Below are 16,408 nucleotides of genomic sequence, written 5' to 3' on the forward strand. Positions count from 1 at the left end.
GTGACAACGAAGACCAACGCACGGGAGTTGACGGGGTTAACGGACGAGTTGATGATCTTGGATACCATGGATGGTGCAATAGCAAGACTATGGTGACAGGCCGATGGCAATCTCCCTAGACGTCCCCATGACGACACATATAAGAGGCGACAATGGGAGAGAAGATGGAACTGAGGACTGAGGTATAAGATAAAGGCATTTTTATCCATAAAGGAATTTCAGTGCGGTGAAAGGATAAATAGTGTCATATTTCTTATTTCAATAGATTTATAATGGCATCACTCCAATTAGACAAATACAGAAAATGTTCAAAATGATCTGATTTATAATGGCATAGATCCAATTAACCCTTTAATGAACTCCTATTAGTCACTTGGATACACCATTTAAGAAATATATTAGCCTATAAAACTATAAAGTGAAATTTTACATAAAAAACTTCTTCCAATTATGTGTTGAAACATGTTTTCGATAATATGACACTATTAAAAACCATATAATAAAATCTTTCGCTAAGAATAAGCCCAAGGGTAGTTCGGCCATTTCGCAGGGCGGCCGTTGGGTCAAACCAGACAGGCCGACCGCACCAGCCGTTCGTTGGGCCGCGGGGAGCAATCCCTCGTGCTTCCCCCAAGCGTTGCTTCCTCCGAGGCCGTCGGAAGCCGAGCGAGCGACAGCGACCACCGGAGCAGCCCAACACCAAGCCCCCAACCAAACCACCCCCCAAAAACCCCACCACCAACCGGAAAAACGCTAAAACCACGCGCCCCCCAGCCGGCCGAGCCTCTCGCCGTCTCGCCCTCACGGTTTCCACCCAACCCCCGTCCGCGCTACCCTCCCGCTCCCATTGCCTTATCCGAATCGCCGCCTCGCCCCGTTCGGCCATGGAGGCGGTGCGCGCCTCGGCGGCGTGGGTAGCCAGCCGCTCCTCCCACGTCAAGGTTGACCTGTTAGGTGCGCTCTCTTTCTATTGCGGTTGCTTCTCCCCCTTCTTTAATCTTTTGGCCCGCGGTTTCCAGATGGTTTGCAGGTGATGGGGTTTTAGGTTTGTACCCCAATGTTGTTTTCTCGAGGGAACTTTTTTCTTTTCAGAAATAGAGGATTAGCTCACTGTTTTATGTGGTGGTAATATGATTTCTGGTCTGGAATGCATGCCGTAGTTGTTACTAGTTTTTTAGATGACTATTAGTTGTCTCTAATAGTCTAGTTAGGCGGCTAGCAACGAAGAGCAATATCTGATTGATTTCAGAGTTCAGTTTCTGAAATTACCTGTTGTCTATTGGGTGTTTGTTGTTTCAATAGTTTTCAACAATTTGTTTTGAGGGAAGAACTTGGGATTGTGTTGGAAGCACTCACTCTGTTCAAATTTGATGGTTAAGACGAGATTTTGTCATTTTAGAAAAAAAAAATCCAACAGTTCATTTTATGGTAGAATAAGTTTATAATATTATGATAGTACTTTTAGGGGCAAAACTAAATACGGTATATCGTTTCTTGTGGTTTTGAACTAAGCATATAAGAAAGAAATTATCGATGGTTGGAATTTTAACCAAATGTTGTCCTAGCCGTTAAATATTTTGACAGACTAAGGTGCTGTTTGTTTCCATAAATCCTAGGACTAGTTTCCATAAGTCCTTGGACTAAAACGTAAGTCCTTTTTAGTACTACCCCCTGTTTGTTTGGAGGGACTAAGAGCAGTCCCAACCCATAACATTAGATATGGTTTCTATAAACTTCTCATCATCAAGAAACTAGTACTAGACACTACTCTTCCAATACAAACACCACTATTCCACACTTAAATTTAATGCTACTTATGTCACATGATATCTTGGATGTTGTGTAGAAACCATGTCTCATGCAAGACATGGTTTCATTCTCTTTTCTCATTTACCACATCATTTTTCATTCTATGTGGCAACTTATTTAATGCTATGGGCACCATCTTAGTCATTGGGTTGAGAATGCCCTAAAAGAGACTAAAATCTCATTAAATGACATACTCAATAGTACATAGCACACACACATAACTATAGGCCTAGAGTAGTAGAGTATGTGTATTATAGGCTTTTAGTCCCTTTTAGCACCTCCCCTAGGGACTTATGGACCTATATAGTTTTAGTCCCTTTTAGTCCTTCCTGTTTAGTAGTTTAGGGGCTAAAAGGGACTAAAGTGGAGGGACTTATGGATTAGTCCCTCCAAACAAACAGCCCCTAATACTTTTGATTAGCGCTTACATATTGACACTCATGTTTCCTTTGTGTGCAAGAATAATGCATGTGCAATCCTCATGTTTTGGTGTTCCTTTTCCCCTGCCTGTTCTTTTTACAGAGGTAGAGAAGGTGGTGGACAAAATCCAAGGAAATGTTCCGAAAGTTGAGTGGGACTTTGAAGGAATTCACTATTTTGACAATGGGCCCCTCACTGTCCAGTACCTCTTCGTCTTGGATGCTCTGAACTTCTGCTTCTGGCCAGGTATTGGTTCAAGCAATGCAGTGTCGTTCTAAACATGTACATATTAGAGTATTTTATCATATTAATCCTGTGAGTATACCTAACGACAGGCAAAATAGGGCTAACATATATCAACTATTGCTACTACCAGACTGCAATTCTTTCGCTCCTGTATCAGCTGAGTCTATGACCTTGCCTTGTCTCTTTGCTGATTACTATGTATTAGTGTTTGTGTAATATTTTTATATCGTAGGTGTGCTAGCTTGCAATGAACTGAATTTACTGCGCCTTACTATTAAGCTACAGTATAGCCTTTGCATTTCTATATTTGTTTTTCGTAGAACCATGATGGGCACTATCCTAAATCGTAATGTTTGTAAATGAAACAGACAAGGACCTGAGCTATGACCATTTGGCTTCTGGACTAAAGTTAGCCTTAGAGAAAGATAAGACAGCCCTTGATGCAGATCGTCTTCAGAATTACACTGGTAATGTTTCTTCTATACTTGCATCTTGCATATATGACAAATATATTTATGGTTTCTTATTGACATCATATATTGAAATATTGGATTATCACAAGTTGTGATGGTACGTAAATGAATGCTTACAAGTTATGCTAACCTGCATCTACTGCTTCACATTCTTTTATACTCTCTCCATCCTATAATATAAGACGCAACTAACACTAACACAAAGAATAAGAAAGAGTTATAATCACCTTCTTGTTTAGATTACCTACGTGCATTTATGCATGGATATAATATGGTTGGACATTTTGATGGTAAAGAATTTAAAATAAATCAAATTTAGAGAAAAGATATGTGCTAGTTAATGTATGCATGCATGCATGTCTTATGTTATGGGACATAGAGAAAAAGTAGTTATGCCTTATATTATGCGATGGAGGGAGTATATAAAAAAGCTATTCTTTTTGTATTAGCTGAGTTGCATTTTGAAAAACGTTCGGTAAACATCTCATAAACTTGAGGTGCATTTGTAACGTGTAGGGCCCCAGCTCCGCCAACTGCTGAACTGGCCACGCCCACTGCCAATTGAGGAGGAAAGAGTACGGCTTCTTCATGAGGTACTAATCTGTAGAACGTAGTTGCTTCATTTAAAGTTTGATCTTTAGAACCCTGTATCATGCATTATGAGACATCAGTTTCATCACCTAAAAGTTTACTGATACCAATCTCTTTTATGATGATTTTAGCCATCTTACTATTTCTGAAATCATCTTTTAGACTGTTGATAGGTGCTAATTATTTCCTGTAATAGTTACCCCCTCCATCGCAAAAATAGCTACTTCTAGGATTCAAATCTGTCTCATAATATAGCTACTCCATGTACCTCCTCATAGATTATCACAATTATCTATCATTTATTAAATTCTTCACCTACTTTCTCATCTCAACCAATCACAAGTTCACAACCATTTATCACCTCAACCTTAATCCCTCCTAAAAAGTCGCAAGTAGTTATACTTTGAGACAGATGGGGTATTAATCTTAGAATAATAAGTTTGTTACCAAGCAATTGCATTATCTACATGGCTACATCCCAAAATATCTTGTAAATTATTTATTGTTTTGGTGCATGCATTTAGGTTGGTTTGGAACTTGAAAGAAGTTTCGGGGGTGAAGCTGCAAATCTAGTAAAGTCTGCTGGAAACTCTGCTGCTACTCTAATCGAACTTATTACCCGTCATTTTCCTGGTAAATCTTCCATTACACTTATCTTCTACTTGATAGCACTAGTATTAACTAGACCAAGAGTCCCAACCAGAGCCTACAGGGAAAGTAACAAATTTGCAGATAATATTTGGCCACTGTTGATCTGTCTGGTCTACGCTGCTGTAGGCCTTTTCCTTTTAACTTCTTGTAGGCTTGTAGATGCCCCTGCATACCATTTCCCTAATGTGGAGAGTTGTGTTTATGTGAGGATTATATTCGTAGCATTGCTTTGTAGAATTATTTGGGCCATTTGTCCAATGGGCCAATGAGATATATGGTAGTGAAACAGAACTAGAGGAACGGCCGCTGGATGTGCACCCAGACTTGGCCTGCTACTGTGTATGGGAAGACACAGTAGTGGGATGCTGTGGTCAGGTTACAGCTCGCATCATTCAAGGCATGTAGCTTAATCTGATGTGGGCCACGCACCCCCTGCATAGGCTGGGTTTCAAACAGCATTTCATTCGATGCTTATGTCTTTCTGATTGTTTTTAAAAAGCCATCTGGTTTCCCTTTTAGAAAAATTCCCCATTGACAAATCTTTATGCATGATTACAGCCATTTTATTCTTGACATTCTTATTTTCTTAGATTGTTTGAAACCTGTTGTTTGGGAATCTTTAAAATGAAATTGTTCCACCAAGTGGTTAGAATTTATTTGAGTAGTGTGCTCATTGATTCCTTATTCTTGGTTCATTTTACTTGGTTCAGAAGCTTGAGTGGAATTGAAGATTGGCGTTTTAATAATTACCAGACTAATTTATCATTAATATTTCCATTTTATTTCTATGTGAAAATAATACTGATGCATCATATTACACTTCCAGCTTCCAAGTTCCACCGTTCTCCCAGGGTTTCCCGTTCAGTTTGGGTAGGGTGTTACTCCTTGGTGGTAATCCTGGTTACCGTGTGGTTACCATGGCAAACCGAGAAAAGCAGGACAAAATTTACCCAACAAATATGATTTTTTGTTTAAATTATGTTTAGCCTGGTTAGTCTACTGGGCCCCCGGCGGTAAGGGAAACCCTGCTCTCACCCTGAGCATTGCACCAAACAACAATATGATCCATTATCTATCCACATCTTACCCTAATATGGAATTATTTGCTAGAGTCAATCAAGCTTATCGTGTTTTGATTTCCACCATTCTTTTGATATCTGTGCTTGGTTGTTTCATTTTGTTATTTTCAATGGGCAATCAGTATCTGTCTAGCAATATGAATTGTTCCAAGACATAATTTTGTCAGGTTTTCGGGATCATTCACTTTACAAAGGACACCAGGTTTTCTTGTACAAGAGAGCTCAGATATTTGTTGCTGATCTATGGGGTGCTTTTAAGGGACAAAATTATGGCGAGTTTGATGACATCAACTCCATCACCATATTTGCAGACTATATAGTTCCTGCTGTCCTGAGGGAGCTTGGCATACTGAAATATGGCTCCAACTTATCTTGCTCAATTGATTCGAACAGTGAGATTGTGCCTGGAAGTGAAGAGGAAGTGGAGATTCGTGCTTGTTCTGTATATGCCGTGGAAAAAATGAGAGAGCTGATCAACAAAAAGTTTGGAAAGCAGGTAGGCACATCTGAATCACTATCACCTGATACTTTCATACCATTTCTTGGTTTAGACGTGTGGTAGATAGAAAGATCTTGGCACTGCATACTCCACTACAGCGATGAACAATAACCAATAGTTATATTAACCTTTAGCACTGAAAGAAAGCAAAATTGACCATTGTGTTTCTTTAGTTACCAAAACATGCATCAACGAACTTCGATTGTGTACTTTTTTAGACGAAAGATTATCTGATTTTCTTATAGTTATTTGACGGTATAAACTATAGAATTATCTACTATAAAGTTAAAAATTTACTTTAGAAAAGTGGGATGACGAATTTTTATATATAAACTTTTTACAAAAAACATATTATTTAGTAATTCGCGAAGCGTAAGCCTGAAGACCGAGAAATGATATGAAGATAGGCGGATAAAAGAAGGCAGCCTTTATCACCTTCTTATCCATCTGCTATTCTAGCCATATCGAGCAGTCAATGCGGCTATTTAACTTGGAACTAATGTTGTTCTTGCTCTTGGTAATTTTCTTGGCAGCTTCTGAGCATTGACATTGATCTATGGCTCTGGTCGTGTGGCGTTCAGAACATAGCGTTGTCACATCACCGCACCCTCTCAATATATTACTAGAGGCCAGCACCCAGCACCCAGCAGAAGCAACAGCTGCGCCCCCTCCGGCCATTGTCTTGCTCCAGCAACTGTCTAGCTGCCATAGCTCCTGAAATTTTTGTCCCTCTTGGAAACGCACAAAAAAGTGCACGCTATTACTAGTAGTATAGCCTTGTTGGTTCGTCGAGATTCTGAGACAAGAAATCTTTAGAACAGCTCAAAGTTTCCAGTTGACCTGTAGGTGTAGGGTGTGCAGTTGGATGCACTTTTGGATCGGAATTCAGAAATTCTCTGTAGAGCACTGTATGTTTTTCATTGAACTGTTGAACGCCTCTCTTCTGTTACTCTCTATAACCCAGCAACTTGAAAAACTATCAGAAATTGCTAAAGAGGAGGTGCTACCTCCGTTCTTTAAAACATTGTTTTGTACTATTTAGGTTTAACGTTTGACAATTTATTCTATATAAAAATGCATATGTTTAGTATTTATTGTTATTAAGTGAAAATATGAATGTCACTTTATATGTGACTATTTTTTAAACTTTTTTAAAAAAAATAAAATAAGACGGACAGTTTGGTCGTGGAAATCCATAAATTGAATTGAAAAATTGAAAAAGAGGTACTACCAGCAACAGGTACTCCAAGCTTTGGCCAGGTTGGATGAACTCTGCCAGTCTATGAAAAACTGGTCTGACTCTGCAGCAGCAAACGCTGCACTGGTATCCCTTGGAGAGCAGGCGCCTCTTTCGGCCGTCCCCAAACAAACAAACGGGTCAGAAACCTGGACAACGTTAGTCTCTGGTGCAGCCGGTGCTTGGTCCAGGCTTCGCGCACGAGGTGTCAGCGACTCAGCGGCGGTGTCGCGGCCTCGGGCCCGGCGCTCGCAGCCAGTCAGCAGGGCGGCTAGCGAGGGCTGCGTCCGCATGCACGGAGCAGGTAGATTCTCTCTGATCCCGCCTGCCTGTTCCCATTCTCAAGCCATTCAGACCAAGGCTAATATGGCGAACAAGCTGGTTACGAGATTTTTTATAGTTTATTTAGTCTATTCATACTAGTTAGCTCTTTATTATTAATATAGAACTCACATGTCATTCTCACGGAGTTTATTGGTTCCTGTGCCTAAGCTAGCTACACTCTCTCATCTCCTCTCTTCTCCATAAAAACATAGAGTCAGCTTATAGCCTGCTATTATACTTGCACTCATTGTTCGTGCATGTCGACCAAAAATTTCGTACTCTCTCCGTGCATAGTACTCCATGTTAGGGGGTGTTTAGTTCCTAAAAACTTTTCCCAAAAGCATCATATTGAATTTTTGGACATCTAAATAAAGTATTAAATATATATATATACATTAAAACTAATTATACAGTTATGGAGGAAATAATGAAACAGATCTTTTGAGCCTAACTAGGACGTGATTAGCCATGAGTACTACAGTAACCAACATGTGCTAATGACGGATTAATTAGACTCAAAAGATTCGTCTCGCGGTTTTCAGGCAGAATCTGAAATTTATTTTGTAATTAGACTACGTCTAATACTTCAAATCTGTGTTTAAAGTTTTGATGTGATGTTTCTGCGAATTTTTTTTAAAACTGAACAAGGCCTTAGTAGTAGTATTATTATTTAGGCCGCGTTCGGCTAAGGGGTAACTAAGTTAACTTATCTGGCATGAAAAATGTAGTAATATATTAGTACACGATTAATTAATTATTAATTATTTAAAATTATAAAATAGATTAATATGATTTTTTAAAAACATTTTTTCTATAGAATTTTTTGTAAAAATACACCGTTTAGCCGTTCGGGAAGCGTGTGCGCGAAAAACGAGAGGGGTAAGTTAACTTAGGTGGTGTTTAGATTGAGAAAATTCTTAGGAGAAGTGTCACGTCAAATGTTTGACCGAATGTCGGAAGGGGGTTTTCGGACACGAATGAAAAAACGAATTTCACAGCTAGCCTAGAAACCGCGAGACGAATCTTTTGAGCCTAATTAATCTGTCATTAGCACATGTTGGTTACTGTAGCACTTATGGCTAATCATGAGCTAATTATGCTTAAAAGATTCGTCTTAAGATTTCTTCCATAACTGTGCAATTAGTTTTTTGGTTTATCTATATTTAATGCTTTATTTAGGTGTCCAAAAATTCGATGTGATGTTTTTGAAAAAAAAATTAGGAACTAAACAAGGCCTTAGGTCATGTTTAGATGGCAAAAATTTTTGGTGAGGAGGTCACATCGAACGTTTGATCATAAGTCGAAAGGAGTTTTCGGACACGAATGAAAAACGAATTTCACAGCTCAACTAGAAACCACGAGACGAATTTTTTGAGCCTAATTAAGCCGTCATTAGCACATGTTGGTTACTGTAGCACTTATGGCAAATCATGGACTAATTAGGCTCAAAAGATTCGTCTCGAGATTTATCATATAACTGTGTAATTAGTTTTTATTTCATCTATGTTTAATGCTCCATTTAAATGTCCAAATATTTGATGTGATGTTTTTGGAAAAAAATTTAGGAACTAAACCCGGCCTTACCCACATGGCCGAACGCGGCCTTAGTATCCGATTTAACAATTTTTAATATAATCTAGACAGATACATGTCCAACTTTATTATATTAAAAAGTGTTAAAATTCAGTACTAGATAATTATATTTTAAAGCGAAAAAAGCACGGATATAAAGAGTAGTATTATATTATTTTATTCGTCCTAAAATAAATTGATTTGTGACCATGTATGATGTATCTAGATAGATTATAAATAGCTACTACTTCCGTTTCATAATATAAGATGTTTTACTTTTTTTTCAACGTAACGTTTGACCATTCAGTTTATTTAAAAATTTAGTACAAATATAAAAAATGATAAATCGTGCTTAAAGTTCTTTTGATAATAAAAAAAGTAAGTCGCAAGCAAAACAAATGATATTTCTATAATTTTTTGAATAAGACAAATGGTCAAACATGGCAAGTAGAAAAGTCAAATATCTTACGTTATGAAACGGTTAGAGTATAGTTTTAGCTGTTTAGATTTATAACAGAAAAATAGCTATATTAAGATTGAGAAAATATAATCCTAAGAGTATCATGCTACCTGAGTTGTATGGCCAAATCTCGCAAAGTACTAGTATGACACTACGACCCTAGAATATCATTACTTCCTGAGTTATATAGTCTCCAACTCTCTCCATCAAGCCGAAGTGCCAAAAGAAAATAGTACAGAGTCGTCAATTCTGTCATTATGATCAGAGTGCAACAAGGTTTTGGTTTAGGCGAGCAAAGCCATGTCCAAAACGACTCTCAAATACTGTAGTGAATGAACAGTATGCTTTTGCAAGAAAAGACAACGCGTGAATGTGAGGTGGATAGCTGATCTTGAAAACGCAAGAGGGCAATGACGCACTCCAAAGCCGAATCTGATCTCCCAACTAATCGAACTCAGACAGCATCGAACGGCCAGTTCGCTCGCAAGCATGTCAACCAGCAATCGCACCGAGCACGATTCAATGAACCCAGGACGCAAACCGGTCCAGAAACGTCACAGACGATCAGCTCCTCTTCCCTCCCTGCTATAAAATATAAGCATATCTATTATATAAATTTTATACTAAACTATTTATTCTTATAATTTTAATCTAATAGAGTAAACCAGATAGTAGTATCTTGAAACGACTAAAATAAAACGTTTAACTATAATACTAAACGATCTAAAAATATTTCATATTTTAAAAATGAAGACAGTACACACCAAATATTAAGATATTTTGTAGGGGGCGCTAGACGCCGGTGCCACCGGGAGGAGGGGTAGAAGAAGATGGCGATTCGTCGCGCGCGCGCGGCCGGTGGACGGCGACCCTGCCGCGGGCGCCAGGACGGACGCCGAGACGAGGGGGAGGAAGGAGGAAGCACCGGGGGGCGCGTTGGTGGGAGGAGATGGAGTGCGGCGGAAACAGAAAGCCAAGATGCCTTTGGCAACTTGCGCTGCTGCTTGCTGCTTGCTGCTGTGGGTGCTTCAAGGAAATATATATATATATGGTTATTCGACAGAGGCCCAAAAGCGACGAGCCTGCGACTCACCAGAGGTGTGATACATGGCGGTCTTAAAAGCGTTTTTCGGGGATAAGGGGATGCTTGATTGATGCCAATTTTTGCCCTATTCAAATATTGATAGTGTCAAGATCTTAGCAAGTTCAAGCCTTACTAAATTTGGTGGTATAATTTGTATTAGTATAGAGGAAAATAGTAAATTTCAAACGTAAATATGATACTATTCAAGTTACCAAAGCTTTGGCAGGGCAAAAAAGTTGGCTTCAATCCATTTAAGCCTTAAAACCATGGTCGAGGCCACCAGTGGGGTTATTGTTTAGCTTTTCAGGAAAAATCCAAACGATATATTTGTAAATAAAAATTAATTTATAAATTCTCAAACTTAACTCTAAATTTAAGATTAAAATTTTAAATTTTAGCTTATATGCTTGCTTGGTGGCACATGTATTAGTCTGCCATATCACTCGTTGAGAATAATATAACTAGATGTATACTCGTTATATGTCTTGTGTTGAATGAGCATAGAGTAAATTACATGTTATGTATAGCTTCATTATCCTCAAAGCTCGTAAATTTTCAGATCTACTATCTCAGTACGGCTGAATTTAGGGATTAAGAAGATAGTAGATCGAATATTAGAGATAAGTTGCTATTGGTTTAAAGAGAATAAATGTGAGAAAATTAAATAAATAATTGTTATGATTGATTGAAATAACGAGGTACGTGGAGAAATAATTTTTATTTTAAAATAAAGGATGAGCGAGAGAAATAGTTTTAGCACACCCATGATGCGCTCTCTCTCTCTATTTAACGTCGTTGACTTTTTGAATCTACGTTTAATTATTTGTCTTATTTAAAAGTTTAGAATAATTACTACCCCTCCATTTTATATTATAACAGTTTGTGAGTTTGCTTAGAGTCATCTATATATCAATATCAATGTGTTTAGATCCGTTAGCACATATATAAATTTAGACAATGTGAGAAAGTCTTATAATATAGAAATAATAGAATAATTACTATGTTATGATTTAATTTATTAGTAAAAAATTTTATAAAAAACACCGAAACGGTACGGTGAATTTCCGAGACTGTTGAGCACCGACTACCTAGCATGCGTAGCAGCAGCCCGTAGCCCACCCGCAGGCGCAACAAAGCCGCCCACAAGGTTCCACGCGCACAGCGCGTCCCAATGTGCGGATCCACGCATCCCGCAAAGCCCCCAAAAAGCAGCGGCGAAAAACCACGCCGATCGCGAGAGGCGACGACGGGGCGAACGCGAAGCGCACCCACCACCACCCGAGGCCGAGGCGCGCGCTCGCATCACCCGCTTCAGCCGTGCGATCCCGATCCGACGGCCCCCGCACGCCCCGACCGGCCGCGGAGACGCGGAGCCGCATCCCCCCGCAACCCGGGAGCCTGAGCCGAGCCCCCCGGAGGCCGGAACTCGGGAGGCCGCGCGCGGTAACCTCACCGCCTTAACCTGACCCCCGCCCTGGTCACCCGACCCGCCGCCTTGGTTACCTTGTCGTCGTCTCCTAGCTTTATATACTCCGGGGGGTTCCTCCATGGCTCAGCTCGAGGTTTCGAGGTTGCTTGTTGGTGGGGTGGGGTGGGTCACGACGAGGATGAGCTGCAACGGTTGCCGCGTGCTGCGGAAGGGGTGCAGCGAGGGGTGCGTGCTGCGGCCGTGCCTGCAGTGGATCGACGGCGCCGAGGCGCAGGGCCACGCCACCGTGTTCGTCGCCAAGTTCTTCGGCCGCGCCGGCCTCATGTCCTTCCTCACCGCCGTCCCCGAGCCGCAGCGCGCAGGTGAGGGCGGGATTTCGTACGGTGCTTTAACTGCCGCCGCCCGGGCGTGTCCATGGCTGATGTGTTTGGGGGGGCGTTCTTGGGCTGCAGCTGTGTTCCAGTCGCTGCTGTACGAGGCGGCGGGGAGGACGATCAACCCGGTGGGCGGCGCGGTGGGGCTGCTCTCGGCGGGGAGCTGGCACCTCTGCCAGTCGGCGGTCGAGACCGTGCTGCGCGGCGGCGGCATCCACCCGCTGCCGGACCAGCTCGGCCTCGGCTACCCCGCGGGAGACGTCGCCGTCGCCTCGGCGCGGCGCGCCGCTGGGTGCTCCACGTTCTCGACGGCGAAGCGGTCGACGACGACGCAGAACCCCGGTGGTGCGCACGACGCCGCGGCGGCGGCGCCCCAGCCGGAGCCGTCGTGCGACCTCGGCCTGTGGCTCAGCCCCGGCTCCCCGCCGGCGCCCGGAGAACGCCGAGCCGGCACGCCGTCGATGAACTCCGAGGGATCCGTCACGACGTGCGGCGGCGGCGCCGGCGAGAGGGAGCCCGAGCTGCTGAACCTTTTCGTCTAGGCCACTAGGAGCTCTCCAGCTAGCTAACCTGCTCAATTCCCATATGCTTCCATTTGCTCGCTCGACGTCGTAAACGTCTGTGCTGCATCCCGGCGAGCTCTTTCCCAGCCTCTCGCCGGCGAGGTATCCCTACCCCCTAGCCAATTTTTTTGGCCGTGTAAAAGCCGCCTACAACTTGACCATTACCTTTTGTCCCCTTTCTCCCTCTTCTCTGCTATTTTAGCATCAAAACGATCGTCGAATAAAACCGAACTTGATCGATCTTATCCGCAGCTTAATTATCAAAAGCGTAGCTTCATCCGCATGGCTAAAGACGACACAACAGGTATGCCTAAAATCTAACTGCCTCCTCCTATGCCGCTATACGTGCCACGCTTCTCGTGTCATGATGGGGCCAAAAACCAAATTGCGTATAGTTAATCCAAGTGGGCCGTTAAAAAAGATAAACCAAAGAGAGGAAGCGTGGTGGGGTTGGGGTTGACATGGTGGTATGGATGATAATCGATTGGGTCGGGTATAGATAGATTAAGGACGTGTTCGACCTAATACCGCGCGATAGGATTAACGGGTAGAACTCTATATCGTGTCTATAGCTGTCATGCACGGGTATATCTCTCAACGAGTTTCATACGAATAATATATCAATAGAAATATAATTAAACAAAACACAACAAAATCAACTAAGGCCGTGTTCAGCCATCCTACAGGTTAACTAAGCATCTCTTATTTTTATACGTATACTTTCCAAATTGCTAAATGGTGTATTTTTTTTACAAAAATTTTCTATAGGGAAGTTGTTTTAAAAAATCATATTAATCTATTTTATATTTTTTAATAATTAATCAATCATGTGCTAATCTAGAACTATATTTTCCGTGCCAGGTCATAAGTTAACTTATACACCCTTCCCGAACGGGACTAAGTGTAAAATTATCACTAAGTGTTTAAAAGGGCAATGCAAATTATAAACAAACTAATATAATTTTATCAAAGTACAATATTTTAAATCATGTTTGGTTCACGTGACTAATCTATTAGTCTCTCCACTTTAGTCTCATTTAGTCGCTAAAAACCCAAAACAAGAATGATTAAAAGGGACTAAAATTGTATTAATCTATTAGTCTCTTCCCGAGGTACTTAGTTGATACTAAAACTTCCTTTCACACATACTCTCTAATCAAAATTTCTATACATGATATATTTTTAGTCTCTTTTAATCAAACAGTAAAGACTAAAAATTTTAGTCCAGGAACTAATTTTTAGTCCTAGGACTAAAGAGCAATGCACCACCTTAATTGAGTTAATGAAAAACAGGTACGAGAGATGGATCAAGATCAATCTCTACATAAGTTTCGGGTGAGACCAGAATTACCCGTAAGTAAAATATAAGACCCAGCTACTGGCAGAGGTATCCAGAGATTAAAAATAAAAACTACGTCTATACCATCGTACCATCGGTCGGGCACCAAGTATACCCGAACCCGTGGGTAGTGCGCAGGGCGCCGCGTTTCGGGTGTGCGCGCACGCGCGGGCGCGGGGCGACGACTTGACGCGACGCGACCCCTGCCTGCGCGCGCCGGTGTGCCGTCGCGGCCTCGGGAGCACAGCCCGCGCGCGGTCCGTACGGCTGCACATACGAACACCGACGCTGGGCAGTGGTAGCCCCCTTAGCCGATGCGCGTGCTGCCTGCACCCGTACCGTACGTGCTTGGGTGGTGGTACACATTGCCTTGGGCGAGACGAGGAATACAAGTACTCCTACTCCACTAGCTAGCCCCGCTGCCGACCCGCCCTGAATCAAAGCTGATGATGCATCTCGTTCCCATTAGTCCATAGTACTACTAGTAGTACATATATGAAAGGGAAGAGTACTAGTGCTGCAAGTGATTTTAAGCCATTCCGTATCTATACGTTCACCGGAGAGAATCACACTAAACGAAAACTGCTTCTACCTCTGTCTTATAATAGTAATTATATTTCTAAAATTCCTATAAGAATTATATTTCTAAAATTCAAAATCATCAAAGAGTGTAATTGTAAAGTATTGGTTATCAAGTCAATCACATCGTACTACGATATATGTATGTTACTCGTATCTACCTTTTTATCTCGTACTATCTTCTTATTTAATGAGAGACACTTAACACATTTCTTCTTACAACTAATTTAGCTCTACAATGTTATAAATGTATTTATATTAAGACAGATAGGGCATCTCCAACAAGAGGCTAAAAATTAGCTTCTAATTATGGATTGTTATCATCCAAAAATTATTAGATCAAAAAAGCACCCTTCTCTCCAACATGACCCTATAATTGGTTCCCAAAAATTTTAAAATAGGTCACGTTAATCTTTTGTCTCAATTAAAGTCATTGATATTCTACTTCACAGTAAAATGTTGAATATAATCATTCTGTTTGTGTGCACAAAAACTTTACGAGCTAGTATATATTTGTTACAATATTTTAGTTTGCTACATCAATATATATTTTTAGGTTTGTAATCCACGCTGAGCTACATCATAGAACCCTTATTTAAGGACATCAACTAGCAAAATCTATCACAACCAGACATGAAGCTGGCCAGGAGGGAGATGGGGGCAGCAGCCGACCAGGATCGTTCCCAAAGACAGCGAATTCTTGTATAGGGAACCACAGCAGAAGGCTAAAATTTAGCTTAAAAATTACATGTGTTCGGGGATGCTAAAAGTTTGAAAGTGATTTTGGGCATACGTTGGAGCGTGTTTTTATCATTTAGTGCCAAAATTTAATTTTTAGAACTGATATTAGCCCGTTATTGAAGATTCTCTACTATATTTTACGAGTTTGGGTTCCGTTGCCGGTAAAAAGAAATGGTATCAAATAGGATTAGCCATGGATTCCCACGGAAAAAACATGCATGGGAACATATCCAGCAACGATCGAATTGGAATCCCCGTTGGTACGGATTCTTCGCGTGTACTATCTATGCTATCGTGGATCACCGACGATCGAGCGGAGCGACGATCGTTCGTTCGTAGTACGTACGTCCGCTCGCTCTCGCTCCAAGTCTCGAGCTTGGAAAAGAATTCGGGCTTTAGAAGATCTCGCTAGATTGATTCATTTATGCTGTCCCTTGGACTGTTCTGCACTGGCCAAATTGCAGAGCCGATTCCTGGCCCGGTTGGGCACGTGCACATGATACACAGGCATTCGTTCTGGTGTTCTTTATTCTGACAACGCCTGTGTCCACGTAGCACTGTTGTTTCAACGGAGGAAGCAGTGTGAATGAAGCCATTGGGCACTTAACTGTAGACTGGTAGTATAGCAGGGCTAGCACTCTGTCCCGAAATAAGATCATTTTTTAGTTTTTTATATAATGTTTTAACTTTTTATTTTATTTGATTTTTTGTGTGATTAATATTTTTATTCTTATTGGATGATAAAACATGAACAATACTTTACGCGTGACTAATTTTTTAAAGTTTTTGTATAAATTTTTCAAATAGACAAATGATCAAACGTTGGACACGGAAAAAAAATTAAGTTATTATGGAACGGAGGCCGTACCTCTATTAGGTTTGAGCATTCGGTCAAACAGATAATTTTGGTTCGGTAATTTTTTCAATTTCGCCCATCT

The 16,408-nt window shown here is 41.2% G+C and overlaps 2 protein-coding genes across 3 annotated transcripts; both read left to right on the plus strand.

The window, feature by feature from the left end:
- The first annotated feature begins 776 nt into the window (after positions 1-776).
- LOC102721289 (queuosine salvage protein-like) lies at positions 777-6,763 on the plus strand. 2 transcript variants are annotated; one of them, XM_006657839.3, is made up of 7 exons: positions 777-954; positions 2,332-2,475; positions 2,844-2,942; positions 3,465-3,541; positions 4,064-4,172; positions 5,437-5,765; positions 6,302-6,763. In XM_006657839.3, the coding sequence occupies exons 1-7, from the start codon at positions 885-887 to the stop codon at positions 6,392-6,394; spliced, it is 921 nt and encodes a 306-aa protein (XP_006657902.1). In that variant the 5' UTR covers positions 777-884; the 3' UTR covers positions 6,395-6,763. The 2 variants fall into 2 exon arrangements, with proteins under 2 accessions (XP_006657902.1, XP_006657903.1); XM_006657840.3 differs by having other exon boundaries at positions 5,581-5,765.
- A 5,237-nt stretch (positions 6,764-12,000) lies between these two features.
- Positions 12,001-13,097, plus strand: LOC121054982 (LOB domain-containing protein 37-like). Its single transcript, XM_040526289.1, has 2 exons — positions 12,001-12,236; positions 12,327-13,097. Exons 1-2 carry the CDS (start codon positions 12,053-12,055, stop codon positions 12,788-12,790), a joined length of 648 nt encoding a protein of 215 aa, XP_040382223.1. The 5' UTR covers positions 12,001-12,052; the 3' UTR covers positions 12,791-13,097.
- The last annotated feature ends 3,311 nt before the right edge of the window (positions 13,098-16,408 follow it).

This window comes from Oryza brachyantha, chromosome 7, assembly GCF_000231095.2.
Source record: "Oryza brachyantha chromosome 7, ObraRS2, whole genome shotgun sequence".
In the NCBI taxonomy this organism is placed as follows: Eukaryota; Viridiplantae; Streptophyta; class Magnoliopsida; order Poales; family Poaceae; genus Oryza; species Oryza brachyantha.

What these genes read in the sequence shown, in the direction of transcription:
- LOC102721289 (XM_006657839.3), top strand. Translation starts at nt 885, where the DNA reads ATGGAGGCGGTGCGCGCCTCGGCGGCGTGGGTAGCCAGCCGCTCCTCC. An exon ending in CGTCAAGGTTGACCTGTTAG is followed by an intron (nt 955 to 2,331) that starts GTGCGCTCTCTT and finishes TTCTTTTTACAG; the next exon opens with AGGTAGAGAAGGTGGTGGAC. An exon ending in ACAAAAAGTTTGGAAAGCAG is followed by an intron (nt 5,766 to 6,301) that starts GTAGGCACATCT and finishes TTTTCTTGGCAG; the next exon opens with CTTCTGAGCATTGACATTGA.
- LOC121054982 (XM_040526289.1), top strand. Translation starts at nt 12,053, where the DNA reads ATGAGCTGCAACGGTTGCCGCGTGCTGCGGAAGGGGTGCAGCGAGGGG. An exon ending in CCCCGAGCCGCAGCGCGCAG is followed by an intron (nt 12,237 to 12,326) that starts GTGAGGGCGGGA and finishes CTTGGGCTGCAG; the next exon opens with CTGTGTTCCAGTCGCTGCTG.